The 21,137-nt window shown below is 53.5% G+C and overlaps 1 protein-coding gene across 1 annotated transcript in view; it reads left to right on the forward strand.

Moving 5' to 3' along the window:
- The first annotated feature begins 649 nt into the window (after positions 1–649).
- Positions 650–21,137, forward strand: part of KIF3C (kinesin family member 3C) — a 49,298-nt gene continuing 28,810 nt past the window's right edge. The window contains exon 1 of the mRNA XM_075557005.1: positions 650–2,991. Within this exon, the coding sequence (XP_075413120.1) occupies positions 1,447–2,991 (1,545 nt within the window). The 5' untranslated portion in view covers positions 650–1,446. The remainder of the gene's footprint in view (positions 2,992–21,137) is intronic.

Consider the following 21,137-nt stretch of genomic DNA (forward strand, 5'->3'; position numbering starts at 1 on the left):
AAGACGGGAAGGTCCTGCTTCCAGGAAGGCCTGGGGCTTAGCAGGCTCCGAATAACTTAACGGTTGGTCAGACAAATTGAGTACCGGACACACAGGTTAGTGACCAGGCTGGGAAGTGAGGCAGGAGTCGGAAGATGTAGAACCTTATCTAGAGGTGAGAGGCTGGAGAGGGCGGGGAGGGAGCCAGGTGCACAGGCAGCAGAGGGCCCCCAACCAGAAGGTGGCTGCAGGAGAGCGGAGAGAGGGTGAAGTAAGCCAGGGCGGGGAGCAGAAAGGGCAGGGTCAGGAGACAGGAGGGAGGCTCCACAAGGCCTGGCAGTACGCTGAAGGGAAGGAGTGACAGGTCCCCGTTCGCTGGCAGCAAAAAAGGGGAGCAACGGAGAGCCTGCCAAGAGTGGCTAGGAAAGGAACAAGTGCGGGGTGGTGGATGCCACCGCGGGGAATCTGCAACCTCAGCCGTCACTCCGGGGGAGGCAGGCCGAACAGGGAGGGGCCACCCCGACCGGAGAAGGCGTTAGCAACCTGCCAGCTCCCGGTTAACAAAGGGGGGACTACAACTCCCAGCATGCTCGGCCCGGTGGGGTGACGGCGGGCGGTGGCTGCGCTGCGCCGCGCTGCACTGGACTGGTGGGCGCGGGAGCTGGGTCGGCACCGGAGCCGGTGGTTGCAGAGGGGGCTCTGCGGGGGGGCGGGGGCCGGCGATGCGCCGCTCTCCCCAGCGCAGCGGCCGCGCCCGGCTCGCTTCTCCGGCCCCGCGGCCCCGCCTCCTGCCCCACCCCAGCCGAGAGGCTTAGCCCGGGCGCAGCATCACTCTCGCCACCGCTGCTCCGCCCCATCCCCTTCTGTTTTTCTCTCGCTCTCGGGTGGCGGCGGGGAAGGCGGAGGCTCGGGCGGCGGCAGCAGCGGAGGCAGCCGCGGCGGCTGCAATGCATGATCCCCCGGTTCGGGGGGAGGACTCCAGGTGAGCCTCTGTCCTCGGAGGGCCCGGAACCCCCCGCCGCCCCCGGCCGCGCCGTCTCCGCTATGGATCTCTAGAGGCTGGAGGAGGAGAAGACAGCTCGGCTGCCCATCCCCATCCCATTTCCCCCTTCCTTTATCTCATTGTTGCCGTCGCTGTTTACTGCAGCGCTCCCTCTGCTCCGGCATGGGGCGGGCTCCGGGCGCTGCCACTCGGCCGGCCGGGCCCCCGCTGTCCCTGCCGCTGCCCAGGGGGTCTGCCTAATCCCACCTCCCCAGCACCGAAAAGGCAGTGGGAGCCGGGACTGCAGCGACGGCGACGGCGGGGCCACCTCCCAGCATCCGCGCCCTAGGAGACTGCATGCGGATTGAAGAGCGGCGCCTGGGGGCTGGGCTGGCCCCGCGCATCCGGACTTAGAGAAGAGGACTGACAGACCGCCCCGGGCTGCTGCGCGGTGGGGCTGGGGCTGGAAGGGCAGGGCAGCCAAGATGGCCAGTAAAAGCAAGGCCAGTGAGGCCCTCAAGGTGGTGGCCCGGTGCCGCCCCCTCAGCCGGAAGGAGGAGGCCGCTGGTCACGAGCAGATCCTGACGATGGACGTGAAGCTGGGCCAGGTGACCCTGCGCAATCCGCGCGCCACCCCCGGGGAGCTGCCCAAGACCTTCACGTTCGACGCTGTGTATGACCCCAGCTCCAAGCAGGCGGACCTCTACGATGAGACCGTGAGACCCCTGGTCGACTCGGTGCTTCAGGGTTTCAATGGCACGGTGTTTGCCTATGGCCAGACGGGCACCGGCAAGACCTACACCATGCAGGGCACCTGGGTGGAGCCCGAGCTCCGCGGGGTCATACCCAACGCCTTTGACCACATCTTCACCAACATCTCCCGCTCCCAGAACCAGCAGTACCTGGTCCGGGCCTCGTACCTGGAGATCTACCAGGAGGAGATTCGAGACCTGCTCTCCAAGGAGCCGGGCAAGAGGCTGGAGCTGAAGGAGAACCCTGAAACGGGCGTCTACATCAAGGACCTCTCCTCCTTTGTCACCAAGAACGTCAAGGAGATCGAGCACGTGATGAACCTGGGGAACCAGACCCGCGCCGTGGGCAGCACACACATGAACGAGGTCAGCTCCCGCTCCCATGCCATCTTCGTCATCACCGTGGAGTGCAGCGAGCGTGGTTCCGATGGCCAGGACCACATCCGCGTGGGCAAGCTCAACCTCGTGGACCTGGCCGGCAGCGAGAGGCAGAACAAGGTGGGCCCCAACACGGCCGCCGGGGCAGCCACGCAGGCCTCTGGCGGCGGCGGCGGCGGCGGCGCGGGAGGCAGTGTTGGTGGCGGAGAGAGGCCTAAAGAAGCCTCCAAGATCAACCTCTCGCTGTCCGCCCTGGGCAACGTGATCGCGGCTCTGGCGGGCCACCGGAGCACGCACATCCCCTACAGGGACTCCAAGCTCACCCGGCTGCTCCAGGACTCTCTTGGGGGGAATGCCAAGACCATCATGGTGGCCACGCTGGGGCCGGCGTCTCACAGCTACGACGAGAGCCTGTCCACCCTGCGCTTTGCCAACCGAGCCAAGAACATCAAGAACAAGCCTCGGGTGAACGAGGACCCCAAGGACACGCTGCTGCGGGAGTTCCAGGAGGAGATCGCCCGCCTGAAGGCCCAGCTGGAGAAGAAAGGCATGCTGGGGAAGCGGCCCCGGAGGAAGAGCAGCCGCAAGAAAAAGGCCGTGTCTGCCCCGCCCGGGTACCCCGAAGGGTCGGTGATCGAGGCCTGGGTGGCCGAGGAGGAAGATGACCACAACAACAACCACCGCCCGCCCCAGCCCATGGTGGAGTCGGCTTTGGAGAAGAACATGGAGAATTATCTGCAGGAGCAGAAGGAGAGACTGGAGGAGGAGAAGGCGGCCATCCGAGAGGACCGCAGCCTGGTGAGCGAGGAGAAGCAGAAACTGCTGGAGGAAAAGGAGAAGATGCTGGCGGATCTGTGGCGGGAGCAGCAGGCCACCGAGCTGCTCGCTGCCAAGTACAAGGTAAGGCCCCAAAGGGGGCAGCTGGAGGAGTCCCCTTGGAGGTCTGTGGGTCTTGCAGGGTCTGTGGTCTCCTGCCAGCTGTGCCCCTGGGCCAGGCAGGGAATTTCCTGTGACCCCAGACCACCAGCAGAGCCTCCAAGGGAGGGCTTGGAAGAGAGAGAAAGAGAGAGAGAGAGAAAAGAGAGAGACCCACCCCAAAGCAGGCAGGTGGCACAATGAGCTTGGGTGGTCTCAGCAGGTGGCACAATGAGCTTGGGTGGTCTCAGCAGGTGGCACAATGAGCTTGGGTGGTCTCAGCTGCTGCCTGTCAGTCTCTCCTGGTGGCCCAGTTATCAGCAGGTCAGTAAGATGGCCAAGCAAGAGCTCAGCTTCTCAGGAGTGTGGCTTCCTCCCTTGCAACTTCCTCCTCCTGCAGCACCTTGGGGAAGCACATCCTTCTCATCCTAGCTGACCCTTAGCAGGCACCTCACAGTTCACAAGGCAGCCCCCACCCTCTTACCCCCACCCCCCTCATCTGATTTTACCTATTCCTTAGCCTAGTCATCTAGCCTCCTTTTACAGCAGAAGACTGAGATGCTGCAGCAGACTGGCATGACCGAGGTTCCATCCTACTGGGTGGCAGAGCTGAGCCAGAACCCTCAGACCTAGTGCTCCTTCAAGTCTTGGGTGGCAGAATGGCACCAACAGTGGTTTCTGCAGCTGATGAAAAAATAAGTCTCTTGGGTCTCTGCGGTAGGCTCTGTGGCTTTGTGTCCTCGGGAAGAGAGTCTGAGGGAATGCCCCAGAGGTGGCATAGAAAGGACCGCAGACTGGATGCTGGAGTCCAGGCACGGAGTCTGTTCTACAGCTCTTGAGGTGACCTTGCACAAGTTACTTCCTCCATCTCTTGGCACTTTAGTTTCCTTTTGTACCAAATACATGGTTGGCCTCATCTCTGAGGCTCTTCCAATCTGATCATTTTATCACCTGTATTGATCTCAGAAGCATACCAACTGGCTCCACACCCAGACCCCACGCCCCATCCATTCCCACTCTCCATTGCTCTGAAAGATGCTCTCAACATCCTTCTGGAGCTGTCTCTTCCTCGGGGGAGCCTCCAGTCTTTAGGAGGGGCTTGGCGAGGGAGGCTGCTTCATGGCTAGCCACAGACCTGTTCCACAGCCGTGCTGCAGATCCCACAACCCAACACTCCAAGGCATTTTATAGGTCCCTGGAGCTCTCCACAGGAGCCCTGGTGGTATAAAGGTTAAAGGACTTGGCTTTGAGCCAGAAGGTCAGTGGTTCTGACAAATCAGCTGCTCCACGGAAGAAAGACGTGGCACTGAGCTGCCATAAAGCTTTATAGCAACATTCTGGAGCAGTTCTGCCCTGTCCACTAGGGCCTCTGTGCGTCTGAATCAACTTGATGGCCATTGGCTATTTGCGGGAAGGAATGCAAGTTACCATGAGGGGCTTGCTTGCTGGGGAAAGCTGAGCATGGCCATTTTGAATTCTGCCTCAGGTGTCGGGGCTGGGGCCAGGGAAACCCCCCCCCCCCCGCCCCGCTGCAGAGGGAGAGCGGCAGCCCCTGGGAATGAGTGGTTGGCCATTGTCTGTGTTGTAGGGATGTGCTCCTGCACCCGGGCTCCAGCCTGACGTGTTTAATATTTAATTCACCTTCCTGCGCTCAGCAAGGGTAATGCCGAGCTGCTTCTCAAAGGGGTTATCTAGGGAGAAGCAGCACATCAAAGCCAGGGCGGTTAGACTTCACCTTTCTCTGGGAGCGGGGAACCCAGGCAGTCCTACGCTTTCCGCTGACCAGCCTGGCATTGGGCAATCTGTCGTTGATTTTAAGAGCCCCTCACCCTACCCCACCACCACACAGAGACTGCTGGCTCTTTAGTGGTGGCGGTGGGCATACTTTAAAAGCATACTCTTGAGGAAATGGGTAGAGGGGAGGGAGTAATGGCTCTCATCGTTGAGAACAGATTGGCTGGACTCAACAAGACCCTTGACTCTAAGACAATTGGGGGGGGGTGTGCAGATAACAGGATAACTCAGAGAGCTGGGCAGCCAAGGAATGGAGCCCATGGCCCCCCACAACTTCACGGCAGACAGGGGCCCGTGATGTGAGGAGGGTTGCTGGGAGCTTGTTTTGTTTTTAAATTGTGGTCAAGGTGTACCCAACCAGACACCTACCATCTCAGCGTCCTGCCATGCACCCTCAGTGGTTTAATTTATGTTCACCCTGTTGTTCCTCGGTCACCCTGTGCACTCCCGCAGTCCTACCCAGTCTGCCCACCATGCCTGTTCTGGCAGAACAAGCCCTGTCACCCATGCTACCTGATAATCCAAGGAATTCATTTAGATGTGGTACTTTATATTTAAGGAGTACTTCAGCATCTTCATCTCCTTCGCACCTCCAGCAACCCAAAGAGATGGGCACGATTATTTCCACTTGACAGTTCATGGACACCAAGACTTGGGACATTGGATGAGTGTCTTGGTGACCCTGATTGATAAGTGGCAGAGCCCAGGACTAGGGCACAGGCCTTTGCAGGCTCCAAACCTGGTCCTTCCTGCTTCCACACAGCTCCGTCCAGGTCCACTCAAGGCGTCACTGGGACCGATGGCCTTCCCCTCTGTCAGCCTCGGATTTCCACTGGCCTCATCAGGAGAAATAAGAAGCAGCTCCCTGAGGAATGGTGCATTGGTTGTTAAAGGCCCACCTTTCAGATACAAGCAAGGTGGAAGGGAAATTCCTGAAGGGGAATGAGTCCATGTCTTGTGACTTCTTGTCACACACACCAGCCCAGGACAATCTGTCTGGAGTCAGGCGTCCTGAAACTACGGCCCCCGGGGCCACATGCGGCCCGTTGAGGACATTTACCCGGCCCGCCAGGTGTTTTTGCCCCGTTTTTTTTTTTTATTTCAAAATAAGATATGTGCAGTATGCATAGGAATTTGTTCATAGTTATTTTTTTTAAACTATAGTCCGGCCCTCCAACGGGTCTGAGGGACAGTGAACTGGCCCCCAGTTTAAAAAGTCTGAGGCCCCCTGGGATAGACCACCAGTTCTCAACCTGTGGGTTGTGACCCCTTTGGGGGTCAAACGACCCTTACACAGGGGTCGCCTGATTCATCACAGTAGCAAAATGACAGTGATGAAGTAGCAACGAAAATAATTGTATGGTTGGAGGGGGTGGTCACCACCAAATGAGGAACTGTATGAAAGGGTCGCCGCATTAGGAAGGTTGAGAACCACTAGTCTAGACAGAAGCCCGAACCTCCCAGAGGCCCTCAGGCAGGGCCTGGCTCAGCATGGGATGTTTCCCGGATGGTGGAGACAATTTGAGGACTCTGAGCCAGCCGTCCCCTGGGGAAAGGGGGGCAGGCGCACCTTTGAGATCATAATCCCAGCCCTGTCTGTTTCACAGTGTTGCCAGAAGATCAAATGAGATCATTAGTGTGAGAGTATTTGAAATAAATTGAAAGCATCAAATAAGTGGAGGGTATTAGCAGCCACAGAGTGGCTTCTATTTGACCAAGCAGGGGTCCGGAGATCACCAGGATTGACATCTTTGTTGTTAGCCCCAGTCTTATCTCCTTCCTGACCCCTCCACCCTGCTCCACTGCCTGGCTGAACTCCGCAGCGGCTTGGAGAAGACTGCCAGGAAAGGCTGCTCTCAGGGCCCTTCTGGAAATAAGCCGGGGTATTTTTGCTTCCCATCTGCAACCTGCTCTTCCCCCATTTTCTATGGTGTCTCCTCCCCTTCCCTCACCCTCTTCTCCCAGTTCATGGGCCCCTGTGGGGGCAGCTAAGCGGCAGTGGTTGCAACCCAGTGCCCTCATTCACTCTCTGAAGCATCGCATGGTCTGTCTCCCCTGCCTGCCACCTCTGGCCCTGTTTGTTCCCTTTGTTCTCCCTGGGCTGTGAACCCACCCCAGCCCAGCGGGTCTCCTTGCAATGTGTCTTGGCCCTCCTCCACCCACCATGGAGAGCAGCTCTCCGTCCTCACTGGTGTCTGTCCCTAGTCATCTGCAGTCCAGACCTGCGGAGTACCTCCAGGGGGGCTCCAGAGAGGAGCAGGCCCATCAGGGGGGAAGATGCGGGAAGAAGGCACAGACCCTTCCCTGAGGGCCCTGCACTGCTCAGCGAGTGCTCACAGGTCCTCCCGCTGTGCACACCCGCACATTGACTGCAGGGACCACTGGTAGACGTGGGCTAGGCCCACTTTACCCAAATAATTGTACACAGGGTTTGTTGTTGTTGTTTAAGGACTGCTTTCATTTTGAAAGGAAACCCTTTGAGGAGTTGGGCCAGGTGATCTGTACAACTTTGCCTCTGGGACCTTGGAGGGGCAGGCAGGGACGGCAGTGGTACAGACACACGCTTGAGTGGAAACAAGGCGCCCGAGAAGTGGGACAGTGGCCCAGCCTGCCTTCCCTGAGGAAGTGGGTCTGGGAGGGGGGGAGAGCTGGACTCTCCATAGGGTGTGGAGAAACCCTGCTGCAGAAGCAGCCCCTGAAATCAGAGGACTAAGGTCACCTTAGGAATCAAATGTGTACTCTCACCTTTGTGGCTTCCCCTCCCCTCCTTCCTTCTACTTCTGAGCGTGAGGGTACAAGGGACAGAGTGACAAGCCCGAGAAGCCAACATCACAGCATCAATCATGACATGCACTGAACTCATGCTCTGTGCCAAGCCCTAGGCCACACACTATACAAACCACCCCCTCTGGTGAGACTCTCCCATCACCGTGTCATTTCTGCCCTCTTTTCGATGCTGGGCAGACCTGAGGCCAGGGGAGGCACACTCATCCAAGGTCATGTGGGTTGCATGTGGCAGACTGATTAGAACCCAGGTCACTTTGCCATGAAATTTGATCAGCTTTCATGCTGATCTGAGTTGGGCGAATTGGGTCTGGAGCTGGTTACCGGGAAGGTGGCGATCAGCATGGAGTTTGAGGTGGCAGAGCCCAGGGGAATTTAGAAGGAGGCACAGGGCTGGAAATGGCTATGATGGGGTTCATGCTTAGAAGAAACCCCAGATTAAAGCCGGGGTCCTCTGTTCTTGAGACACCCTCTGTGTCAGTGACTCCCACACCCAGGTCTCCCGTCCTGGCGTCTGGGTGGGCCTCATGTGGAGATCTGTGTTCCGAACACAGGCCTTGGTATCGTGCAGGCTGGCCTTGGTTACTTACTAGTCCTGGGACCTCTGAGGCCCAGCATTTCCTCATCCGTAACAGGACCCTGTCACAGTCTTGAGAAGATGAAGTGAGATAACAGATGTAGGCCCTATGCCACAGTTCCTGGCACACAATACGTGGTCTTACGGTTATTACCCATCCCCCTACGGATACAGGCAAGTAGATTCCTGCTCGCCTGAATGCCTACTTGATACATCAAACTCATTCTCTTTTAGCCTGGCATTCAAGGCCTACAAGCATCTGACTGCAGTACCTACCCTTTCCAGGTGGCCTGCCTAAGTCAGCTCCTCCTGGAGGAGAACCTCACAGCCATGGTCCTTCCTCATCGGTTCTTATTGCTGGTGATACCATTTTCACATCCTGGATGGTCCCTGGCAACCTGGGAGTGGGAGTGATAGTAGCAGATGAAGCTTCCTATAAAGAATAAGCTTTTTTTTTTCTTTTAAGTTGAATTGAACTGCTGTAAGAAGTAATGGGCTCACAGTCCTGCCTGGAAGTGTTCGGGAGAGACGGAATAGCAGAGATGGTCCAAAGGGAGTCATCTCTCTGGAAAGCCATGGCATTCGATGATCTTTAAAGTCCTTGATTTTTTTTAAACAGTTTTATTGGCGCTTCATTTACACATCACGCATTCAGTACTTCAACTATATAAAGAATAGCTGCACAGTCTTCACCATGTCATTTCCCCCTGCCCCCACTTGACAAAAACATACACAACAAAACTTTCACCGGTTCAACGTCTTGGACATGGACAATTCAATACCATTGATGACACTTAGCGTTATACAACCACTATTGTAAAGGCCTTGATTTTTTTAATAGATAGCAAAGTTTATTGGTAGTTACTAGGGTCAGTGTACAGAAAGTTGGGGGTGGAGGATAGGGGTGATGGAAAAACTACATGGATCATGGAATGGTACGCTTGCAAACAGATTCTTGTAATTGCTGTCAATAAGGCTTAAACCTGAAAAAAACTGAACAGGCAAAAGTGTGTGATCGATGTACAAAGGGGCTTCAAAAAGTTTGTGGGAAAGTTCCATTATTTAAACATTTATTTACAGTCATCAATGGGGCTATTGCTTGCTGATTTGTTTGCTGGCTTGATTTCCACCTGCATGGCCAGGTGCAGGGCCTGCCCAAAACCTTGCAGGGCTGAGAGGTACTTGGTAAAGTTGGCGAGAGTGGATTCTACTTTGTTCTCAAAGGTCTCCAGGTCACAGTCAAGCTGCTTGGTCCTCTTGGGAGAGCTTCAGTCAGGTTGGCCCTCGCTTTGAGCTGAAGAGGTGCAAGGAGTCTCGGGCAGAAGACACATCTCAGACCCGCTTGGTGATCCATGTGGAGATGGGAGACTAGAGGGCAGGAAAGAGGGGGAGGGGAAGGAGGACAAGGGGAAAGGGAATAGGGGAGTGAGCCAGGGAGAGCAAGGTCTTGAATTTTTAAAATCACCATTTGGTTTTGGAGTCCCACAGGAAATGTTCAGTTCATCTTTGAACGTTAGATTTGGAGAGTTTCAAATTTAAGGCCGTACAAATTCAACCAATAATGAAAGCTATTTCCACTCTCCACATGGCCAGTTAGAACAGAGCCAAAGATCACGAGACAGAGGCATGAAGAGACAGAAACCCGAAGGGCAGGAGAGCAGCAGAGGGGCCATGGGGAGAGGAGAGAGAGGCGGGCAGGAAGGAGGAAGGAGACGTGAGTGGACGGTAGGGCTTTTGGGGAGAAGAAACCCATCTTGAGAGAGAAAATACGCTGGTGTGGAAAACTCGGGACCATTTTTGCTTCCCTGGCCATGATGCTTTTCTTGAAGTAGGGCTGTATCCAGTCTCCAGAGACTCCCCCATAGCCTCGGGATCACCCACTTTCCCAAAGCTGCTCTGGCTCCATGGCGTGCATGTCCCCAGGGATGCCAGCCCCGTCCGTGCAGGCTCCTGTGGGATTGATTCACAGGCCTGGGTGCTCGGGGAGGGTGTGCCTCCTTTCCGCCTGTCTCACCCAACTCCCGCCCAGTCCTCCAGGATCAGATTTTTGAGAAAAGCCTTAGGATGAGTGACCTGCAGCGTGAGTTTTTGCTGAGGGGGCAATGAGTTTATGTCAGTTGTGGCGGAAGAATTTGGAAAAGGGTAGTGAGAACGATTACACCATTTGAAGAAGAGGATCCCTGCCATTCAATTAATTATGCATGTAAAAATATGGTGCTGCTTCATTCCATTGGCATTGGGTTTATCTTCACAATAGAGCAGCGCTTCTCAACCTGTGGGTTGCGACCTTTTTGGGGGTCGAACGACCCTTTCACAGGGGTCGCCCGATTCATCACAGTAGCAAATGGCAGTGATGAAGTAGCAATGAAACTAATTTGATGGTTTGGGGGTCACCACACATGAGGAGCTGTGTGAAAGGGTTGCAGCATGAGGAAGGTTGAGAACCACTGCAGTAGAGTAAACAGAGAGACCTGGGTTCTGGTTGGTCATCTAGGTCAGTGTGTGTGGCCTGGGATTAGTGAGCTCAATGGCTTGCTTCCTTCCTACCACTAGCAGGTGCGGTCTGTAGAACTGTGATGAGTCAGAGCCATAGCGATTGGGCCAACAGGAAGGATACACTATCTCCCGTGGATACACTGGGCTTCAAGTTATTTGGGGGCTCAGCAGACAGACCTTCTGGTAGAATATTGGGTTTCTCATAATAGGTGTGGGCTGGCAGAGTGTCTGATCAAATTGCCCTGCGTCATTTCCAGTCCCCAGAGAGCAAAGGAATGGATGGAGGGGCTGTGAGGCTGTCCTCACTGCCGTGAGGACTAGGAGGATGGACCTGCCATTCAGTGAAAGTGGGGTGTCCTCTTGGCAAGTGCCCTGCCACTGCCTGCTGGGCCAGGGCAATCTGGGGACCTCTCAGGGACCTTCCAGAGCCTGCGACCAGGTGTGAACCGGCTGAGCCAGAGGTCTGAGTGTATCCAGCCTTTTGACTGTGGGGCCTGTGCAGGCAGGCCCTTGTGCTCACATCTCACGGGAGGTCTGCTCTTCAGGCCTATCTTGAACTGTTCATGTGGGATTCCTGTACTTGAGGTTTGGTATATCTAGGTGTTTACTATCCCAGCCATTCCCGAGCTTTAACGCCTCATCAGGCTAAAGAGTTGCTTTACAGTTGCTGTCATTCCTCGGAAGTTGTGCTTGGAAGAGTACCAAGCCTTGGGTTGAGATGTTTCTAGAGCACTAGGCTATGGACCTGCACAATGTCCCCTTTCTTTAGGTGGCTCAGCAGAATCATCATCATCATCTTCTTCTTCATCATCTTCATCTTCATCTCACAACAGTAGTAGTAATGGTAGCTCCTAGATTTCTCTGCGTGCCTGATGCTCAGCACTCTGATGTGCATTCTTCTCTATCTCCCCACCGAACCAGGACGTAGCCCTCTTTTCGGCTCCTTGCAACAAATGGACAGCCCCAGGCCACATCCCTGGGTTCAGAGCTTGTGCTCAGGCGGCCTGACTGCAGAAACCATGGTCTTCCCCACCACACTGAACTACCTGCCAGGGAGGGAGGGAGGAATTGAAGCCAGATTCCTGGCTAATGGGTCCATGGGGAGCTCTTGTCTCCGGAGGGGATTAACTCATCTCTGCCTGTCCGTATGTGATGCAAGCCCCCAGCCTCCGGCCTCCGCCCAGCCCCATCCATTCATTCCTCTACCCCACACATTGTTTGGAAGCTCCCATGGCCAAGCATATAAATCAGTAGATATAATGATTAGTTCAGTCGTTTAGACTTTTCCGGTGTCTGGTTAGAATCATAAGAACTCTCTTGAGTGGTTCTCTCTAGGGACTGAGATAGGGAAGGAGTCTTTTCTCTTTGTGTCTTTAGTTGTTGTTGCTGCTGTTTTTTTATGACAAGCATATATCACTTTCATAATTAGACAAAAATGACTCAACTTTTTCCAGGGGAAAGTAAAACCTTTGTAACTGAGCTTCAGCTGAGGTCTGATGAAAAACATTGGGAACAGTGGTGAATGGAGGAAAAGGCAAATGCTTTGTTATATATCTTTTCAGCACAATTAAAACAAAAATAACCCTTTGTCAGGAGTCTGTGATCCCAGCTGTTGTTAAAAAAATGAGGAAAATATAAAAGAAATGTGTTAACACCTCTTTGGAAGATTTGCTTAAAAGTAATGAATCATTGGGGGATCAACCCAGGTTGGTGATAATCTTCCATTATATCCAACTATTAGTCCTCTGTGACCTTGAACAAGTCACTTCTCCTTCACAGGGTTGTGAGAGATGATCATTCAATGATGTCATCCTTGGTACCAATTTGCTGGTTCATCTCGGAACAGCAGACCAGGAGCCCAGGGTTAGAGACCAGGCTAAATAGGGGTAGTGACCCGAAAAAGAGAGATGGTTAAGGCTTGCCTTGGAGCCTGGAGTTCAGGAGTGCTGAACCCCACAGCACCCCACACCTCATCCCCAAAATGCCCCAAAGCCGGTTGCCATTGATCCATTCTACCACCAGGCTGCCACGGGCGCTCAGAGTAGAGAACTGTCCCACAGAGACATGAGGCTGGGACCTCTCAGAAGCAGAATGCCAGGCCTTTCTTCGGAGATGCCTCGGGATAGTTTCATCCCACCAAGCTTTCAGTTCATCCTCGAGCACTTTAGCACTGCCCAGGGGCTCTGTGAAATTCCCGAGAGGTACCATCGAGTCTGGTTCTGACATCATTGCATCCGAGGATCTGGCTGGATGTCATCTCATTTTAGGCCGTGTGCTTTAGAGACCTTTTTAGAAAGCCACGCATAAAGGACAGAAATGTAGGTCAGGATGTTTTTCTCTTTAGTGGAAGGTCTGTTTCTTGGTGATTTTTTTCCTTCCTGCTGGTGGCGCAGTGGTGAAGTGCTCAACTGCTAACCAGAGGTCAGGGTTCCAGCCCCCCAGCTGCTCCATGGGAGAAAGAGGTGGCCGTCTGCTTCTGTACAGGTCGGAGAGCCTCGGAAACCCGTGGGGTAGCTCAGCCCTGACCTACAGGTCACGAGGAGTTGAGGTGGATTCCAGGGTGGATGAGGTCCCTCTGTGTACTCAGCTCTCTAGAGTTCAGCTCACTTCGCTCCCTGGCCAGCAGTTTTCCTGATCTTTCCACAGCTCTGTCTTCTCCACGAGAGAATTCCTCCACCGGAAGGGAAAGACCCGGTGCTCTCTGCTTGCTTCCCTGATGGTGTCTGAGTTGGGCCAAGCACTGCGTCTGTAAGGCTCCTCCCTGCCTCAGCCTAGGAGTAGAGCTGTCAGCAGGGACCAGGACACCACGGGACTTAGACTTAGAAGGGAAGTCCTGGGGGTTCGCACCTGCCTGCTCACCTGCACCATGAGCATCCCTCGGCGGGCTTGCATTTGAGTCGAACTCACGCAAAGGCAGCTTGGAAGAAAAGTCTGGCCATCTTCTCCCTCCCTCTGGAGGGCCCTTCCCCCTGATCACACAGGGTGGCCATGAATCAGATGGACTCACTAGCAACAGGTTTGGTTTTGGTTCTGGTTGAGTTCGGAGGCTGGCATTCAGATGTTGCTTCGGCCGTTCTGGCTGTCATCCAAGGTACGACCTCCCTGACCCTTCATTTGGTTCGACATGGAATGGAGTTCTCATCACGATCTCTCAGGGTCTCATGGCAATTAAACAGGGTGATGAATGTGAGACGCACCTAGCCCGGCCACAGGCACACGGTCCCTTGCCTCTGAGACGCCTGTCTCCTCCGGAATATCAGAGCTTTGCTGGCAGTGGCAGGGCCAGGCCCATTTGGCTGCTCTGCCCTTGTAAAGTCAGACTTGATGCTATCTTCCCAGAAGAGTGGCTGGCCAGGCCTGGCCGTCTCCGTCCCAGCTCTCCAGACCAGCACTTAATGAGCACGGGGCCTCGACCCTCTTCCTCCGGCTTGACTCCCATTGCTCCTGGAAGAGACGAACGTGTGCCTCTCCCAGTGTCCCAAGCTGTGTCCACAAGCTGACGTGTCCCCCATGGTGATCTGGCCAGTTAACTGGGACAGCGGCTCCCCTTGAGGCCCAGGTCAAACTGGGAAATTGTTTGCGTGTTATTTAGAACGTGCCTGGGAAATATAGGGGCAGGGATATAGGTAAAGTTTCCTGAGCTGTGAGGCTCCACATGCGGTCCTCCCTCTCTAGCCTCCGTTACCTCATTGATGTGGCCCAGTGGTGACATGCTTGACTGCTTTAACAGCAAGGTTGGCAGGGCTGTTCAAGCCCATCGGTTGATCTCTGCCCCTAAAGATTATAGCTCGGAAGTCCTAGGTCCTATGGGGCCACCATGATTTGGAACCAACCCCACAGCACAACAACAAAGCAAGGGGAGATAAGAGTCGGTGGTCCCCGAGGCCCCCCTAGGCTCTGGTACCCTCTAATTGGTGTCTTAGTGTCAGATCAGAAGGCCCTGGAACCTTCTGACCTTTGAGCCACGCTGGACTTCCTTAGAACCAGCAAACTCAAGCTGGTCTTGTGACAGGCCCCACCCCCTTGTCTCCTTCGGGGGGGGGGGGGGGGCGGGGGGCGGGGCGCCCACCGAGAGATCACAAAGGAAGCATTGAGTTGGCTTGAGGATGGAGATCACCATCTTCCAGGCTCCTCTGCTCTGTACACCCCTGCCTGCGTTGGGACTAGGGATTTCAGGTCAACCCTCCCTGATGGTTCAGGATAGAGACCTCAGGGAAAGTAGACTATGGCCACTGGTGTCCCCAGAGAAATGGGAAAGCTAAAGGGAAAAGTTCCCAGCAGAGAACTGCAGCTGGTGTAGGATGTGCTTCAGAGCACAGAGCGAAGACGTGGCCTGGGTGGAGACTGGGGAAGCAGGGCCTGAGACCATGCTCCTGGGCTGAGGCTCATCCACAGAGTTCATGCGTGAGCCAGTTCCCTCTTGTAGCACAAGACTGCTTCTGTAAGGCAGGCTGGGCTGGGCTGGGCCTTGTGGGCTTGGGCAAGTGGGCGGGCAGGACTCACTGGGCGAACAGGCAGTCGGATTCCATTGTGATGCAGACCACATCTGTGTCCTGGGGAGGGTGGGGGTGTTGGCTGGGAACTGCATGGGGGCTGGACAAATGGGAGGGGGTAATGATGGGCCCGCAGCCATCATCCAGGAATTCAACTCAAAGGCAGGACTGTTGTCCAAGGAGGGCATGGAATTCAGAGGCCGAGTAGCCAGAACCAACACAGAAACCAATCCTGGGAATGATAATGGGGCTGCGACCTGGGGAACTACACAGGACCCAGTCATCTTGACAAATGTCCTTAGTTCCCTAAGGCTGCCCTTGGTTCTTGCCTGATGGGGACCTCAAGTTCTGCCTGACAGGGCTTAGATGGGGTTAAGATGTGGGTAAGGGGGGCCTTTGAGTGAGGAGAGTCTGAGCCGAGGGGTCATAGCTGGGCAAGGTGGAGGTTGAATAAGCAAGAGTTATGTTTAGAATCAGGCCGTCTGCTCACAGGGGCACAAAAGGGGAGGTTAGGCCTCCACCAACCGCCTCAGGGAAATAGAAAATCAATGCAGAGGCTCAAATGTCTGTCTTTTGTGATAACCTATCTTGCAAAATAATGGCAGTACTTCCTGCCTATGAAGTGTAATGAAAGTGTTTCCACCCCCAAAAGAGTTGTTCTTGGTCTATTGGTGGCATCGATTAGGGAGGTAACAGGACAATATGTTCCAAGATGCGCACGAGGTCTTAAACGTTTTATCCACTCCCGAAATCCCCATCTAAAAGGAGGCCTTGAACTAGTTCTTACCTTGTTCAGTCATGGTTGGCAAAGGGAAACTGGAACACACTAAATTCTTTCCTTTTTTTAAAAAAAATACTTTTATTGGGGGCTCTTATGTCTCTTACCACAATCCATACATTCATCCAGTGTGTCAAGCACATTGTACGTATGCCGCCATCATCATTTTCAAAGCATTCTCTTCCCACTTGACCCCTGATAGCTGTTCCCCATTTCTTCCCCCTCCTTCCCCCGCTCTCCCTCCCTCACACGCCCTTGATAAGTTATAGATTATTTTTTCCATATATTACATCGTCCTCTGTCATCCCTTGCCCCCTTTTCTGTAATTTGCCCCTCTGGGAGGGAGTTCTAAGTTGATCCTTGTGATTGGGTCCTCTTTTCTCCACCCCCTAATCCTGGTATCTCTACTCTCCTTGTTGGTCCTGAGGGGTTTATCTGTCCTGGATTCCCTGTGTTGAGGGCTCTTATCTGTAGCAGTGTGCATGTTCTGGTCTAATCCGATTTGTAAGGCAGAATTGAGGTCATGATAGTGGGGGGAAGGAAGGCCCAAAGAACAAGAGGAAAGTTGTGCATTTCATCCTTGCTATACCGCACCCTGACTGGCTCATCACACTAAATTCTTATTTTGGAGAATGAGAAGGCTAACTGGGACAGGAAAAATTACGTGTCGGACCCTGGAAAGGGACACTCTGAAGAAGCACAGTGAGCCCTTGCGTCCCTGATGCCTGGCATTGGATGATTGCCAGGACCGTGGGAGCAACACGTTCAAAGCGACACTGGTGGTCGCCATCTAGAACCAGGCGCCACTGTTTTTAACCGGGTCAGACCGAGAGATTCGCTTGCTGTGCAGGGTGCACACTGCCTGCGTCGATTAAGATGATGGCGAAGTTTCCAGCAGGGCTTTGAACTGTAATTTGCCCTGTTCTGACTAATGTGTCAGTTCAACCCCACTTTGAGAACTCAACGTCTGTTCCCAGGTTGCTGCGGTGACTGAACTAGCTTGAACTGGTTTGAAGCCTTATCTAAAAGGACAAGCAGCCTAAATAACTTATAATGGGGTTAATGAAATAGACGATAACTTATCTGCTATAAATATTATAATCATCATAATTATAATAATAAATGTTATGAAAGGATTAGAAAATGCTGGTGATATGAAGGAAGCAGACATCACAGGCTATATTTATGCCACATCTACAGATGCAAGACATCATGCTTGGTAAGGCAGAGGGGCAGTGAAAGAGAGGAAGGCCCTCGGTGAGAGGGGGTGGCACCGTGGCTGCAGCCGTGGGACAAGTCGTGAGGCTGGCGCAGGGCCGGGCAGTGTTCTGTTCTGTTGTGCGCAGGGCCTCCCGGAGCCGGCGCCTCACGATCAAAAAATAGATGGGAAAAATGATGTGTGCATATGAAAATACCTCGGGGGGGGGGAGTTTATGTTTTGTCCTAAAGGGAGGAAAAGACAGCCTAAGGTTAGAAATGTGTCCCAGAGGCCCTTCGTAAACTGTTTGGTATGCGATCGGTGTGAGATAGCCAAAGTCAGGACTTTCCCTTCTCTCACTTGTTCTGAAAACTGCTGCTTTCAAAGTCAAGGTGTCCACGCCTACTGTGCGAACCAGGACAGAGCAGACCTTCTGGTCTGGGGTCTTCCCCTTCACGCCTGTAGTGGATGCGCAGTTCCCGGCCTCGGCTCTTCACCTTTCTTTGTCTTTGCAGACCCGAGCCTGATTCTTTTTTACGTTTAAGTCTCTTAGAATAGCCCTGGAAGGGCTTCAAGTGCCCTTCTCTGGCTCCTCGCTCCCCTCGCTGTCTCTGGAGGCGCGGGGCAGGGAACTATGCGCTGTACTCCAGATTCAGCTGCATCATGGTTTTTAGACAAGGGTATTATGTTATCTGCTTTGTTTCCCAAAAGCCTTCGTGAGAGTGCCTGGCCAGATGCTATGGGCGTTTTTAGCTGAGGCAGCAGATGAACTTCTGGGAGTACCAGAGGAGTACTTCCTGCCCCAACCCCCTCCGTGTTTTAAACTTCTGATTGCTCGCAGCTATCATTTAATGAGGAGAACCGTAGGACTGCTTTCACCCCCAAATGCACAACTGTAATTAAGCTTCAACTGCTACATGTTTTTCTTCTTTGCCTGGGTCGGCTCCTAAAGACCAAGTCATTCTCTTGTACTTTGCGCCTCTGTGAAGTTGAAGAATTCTCTGGTGAGTGGCATTCTCCCGCAACTTCTTACAGAAACAGCCCTGTCGTTGCACCCTCCGACACTATTCCACGTTGAGAAATGCCTTTCTTCCCGTATCATGAAAGGGGACTTCCGCTTTCTCTGTCTGCTCACCATCTGGGTGCCTTTGAATCAGCCTGGCTACTAGCTCCCCCATGTGTCCGAATAACTGACTTTGTCCCCCAAAAGGTCTCTCGGGGATTCGTCAGACAGGGTTTCCTCCGGCCGGAAGGAAGCATGTTTCCTTTTGTCCTAGTTGCTTCCTAAGGCATTCAACACAATGTTTGGTCTGTTAGGGTGGGAAAGGGCATGGGCTTCGGAGCCAGGCCGACCTGGGTCTGGAGCCTCCGTTATATGCAAGACGGCCTCCGCGATGCAACCTTGCGTAGGCTCTTGAACCTCTGTGAGCCTTCAACTGAAAATGGGGGCATTCCCCACACGCCCCTTCAAGCAGCTCTCTGGCTTTCATGCGCCCACACTTGACCTGGACCCCGCGCAGACTGGTTCACCGGACTGCCTGTTGCCCCTCGACTGCACTCACTGGAGATTCTGGCTCCGTTCTCACATCGAATCACCCCAGAAGCATTTCTACAATGTGGAGACCGCCCCACCCGACCCCCAGCTGTTTCCTAGTTCCAGTGTTCTTGGCACCGAGGTGTGCCTGGGCACCGGGCCTGGCCAGCACTCCCAGGTGATTATACTATACATTAGAGATGTTCGAGACCCGCTGCTAAAGGGGATTTAGGATGATGAAATGGAAAGCACCTGGCACCTAGCAGGCCCTTAAGAAAATAAAATAGTTCCTCTCATTCTTGGTCCCTGCCCTTCTTTCACCAGTCTTACACATCATCTATCCACTCACTCACCGCCATCGAGGCAAGGCTGACTCCCAGTGACCCTCCTGGGCAGGGTAGAATGACCCCCAGGAGTTTCTGAGACTGTGACCCTTTCCTGGATAAGAAGCCCTGTCTTTCTTGAAGAGCTGCTGATGGTTTCCAGCCGCTGACCTTGCCAGCCCCAGCCCAGGGCTTCTCCACTGTGCCACCAGGGCTCCATGTCTTCTACCAGGCAGAGACTTCCGTGTGCCCGTCTACTACCCCAAGTAGTCCTGGTGGGGCAGTGGTTAAGTGCTTAACGGAGAGACTGGCCATGCCCCTGTGGCTGTCTGCTTCAGTAAAGAGGCCCGGCCTTGGAAACCCCGTGCACAGTTCTGCTCTTTCCTACTGGGAGCCGATCAGCCAGAATCTACTTGACGCCAATGGGTTCTTGATTCTGTTGCCCCTCACCTTCCTTACTGGGGTCCTCCCTGGTGTGTCTGGTGGGAGAGTCCTGAGGGACGGGGCCAAAGCGATTGCACGATGCAGCCGAATCCGAGAACGAGCGTCTTCTTACTAGGTGATTTGCTCCTTTCCCAGGCTTACCATCACTAAGTACCCCAAACTGCGTGGTTTCTGAAAACAGAAGTCTCCCAGTTCTGGAGCCTAGGAGCGTGAGACCAGGGCATCAGCCATGCTGAGGGTGCTGGGGAGACTGTCCCTGCTGCTTTTCACCCCTCCCACCCCCCGGTTCTGGTGATGGCCTGGGTTTCTAGGCGTGTGGCAGCATCACTCCAAATTTCTCCCTCCAGCGTCACGTAACCCTCTTCCTTCTTGTACCTGTGATGTCTTGTTTTTTCTTTTGAGTTTTTTTTTTAATTAATCGTTTCATTGGGACTTCTTACAGATAGTATAACAATCCATAATTCAGTTAGATCAAGAATGATTTTACAATGACTACTACCATCAGCTTCAAAACCTTTTCTTCTTGAATTCTTTGATATCAGCTCCCTGTTATCCCCTCCTTCCCCCACCCTATTCCCCAGGAACCCTTATTATTATATAATATATGATCATTATTATTTGTAGTATCTTATACCGTCCAATGTGTCCGTTCACCTGTGTGTTAGTCCAGGTTGACTAGAGAAACACATTCATAGACACTCATGTGTATAAGAAAGAGCTTTATACAAACAGTAATTGTATATTAAGAAAACATCCCAGCCCAGTCCAGATCAAGGTTATGAGTCTGCTACCAATCTATAAAGTCCTCTTCAGATTTACAAAACACATGCAATGACGCTGAATGCAGGAAGATCACAGGCCAATGGGTGGGAAGTCTTGTGGATCCAGTGGTGATGGAAGTCTCAGTGCTGGCGTGGGTCTCTATGTGGCTCCTCCAGCTCCAGGGCTCTGGCTCCATCAGCGTAGCTCCATCTGGCTTGTCAACAGGAATGTCTCACAGAGACAGTGTGTGTCCCACCTCCAGGGAGGAGATAGGAGTTCCCAGAATCCTCAGGAGGAGATCATGCCCACCCAGAGGCATTATTGACTATGACCTAATTGACAGGCTAGACTCCACCCTTTCACTCTAGTGAAGAGGAGGTTATGTAACTGCCACAACCTGCAATTCTGTTATTCATTCCCCTTGAGTGGGATTATACAGTCATCATTGCTATCAGCTCCCCCTTTTCCCCCCATTCCTCCCCCTCTTTTCCTGTACCCTCAGGGAATCATTACTCCCATTACTGTTTCTGAAGGGTTATCTCTCTTGGCTTTCATGCCTCAAATGCTCTTAATTATACAAATGAGCATACGCAGGTCTAACAAGATCGATGAGGTAAAACAAAGACCATAACAGGAAGGGGAGGGAACATTGAAGAACTAGAGGATAGTTAAGTGTTTCATCAGTGCTACACTGAACCCTGGATATGTCATCCCTTCCGTGTGGCTCTTCTGTGAGGTTCTGTCCAATTATCTTACAGGTGGGTTTTGGGTCTCCCCTTTGTCCATGCTCCTTCACATCAATTTGATTGCTTGTTTTTGAACTTCTGATACCTATACCCATCGACACCTGATGATCACAGAGGCTGGTGTGCTTCTTCCATGTGGACTTTGTTGCTTCCCTGCTAGATGGTGTATCTGTGCATTGTGCACTCTTTTATAAGGTCCAGT

This window comes from Tenrec ecaudatus, chromosome 8 (assembly GCF_050624435.1).
Source record: "Tenrec ecaudatus isolate mTenEca1 chromosome 8, mTenEca1.hap1, whole genome shotgun sequence".
In the NCBI taxonomy this organism is placed as follows: domain Eukaryota; kingdom Metazoa; phylum Chordata; class Mammalia; order Afrosoricida; family Tenrecidae; genus Tenrec; species Tenrec ecaudatus.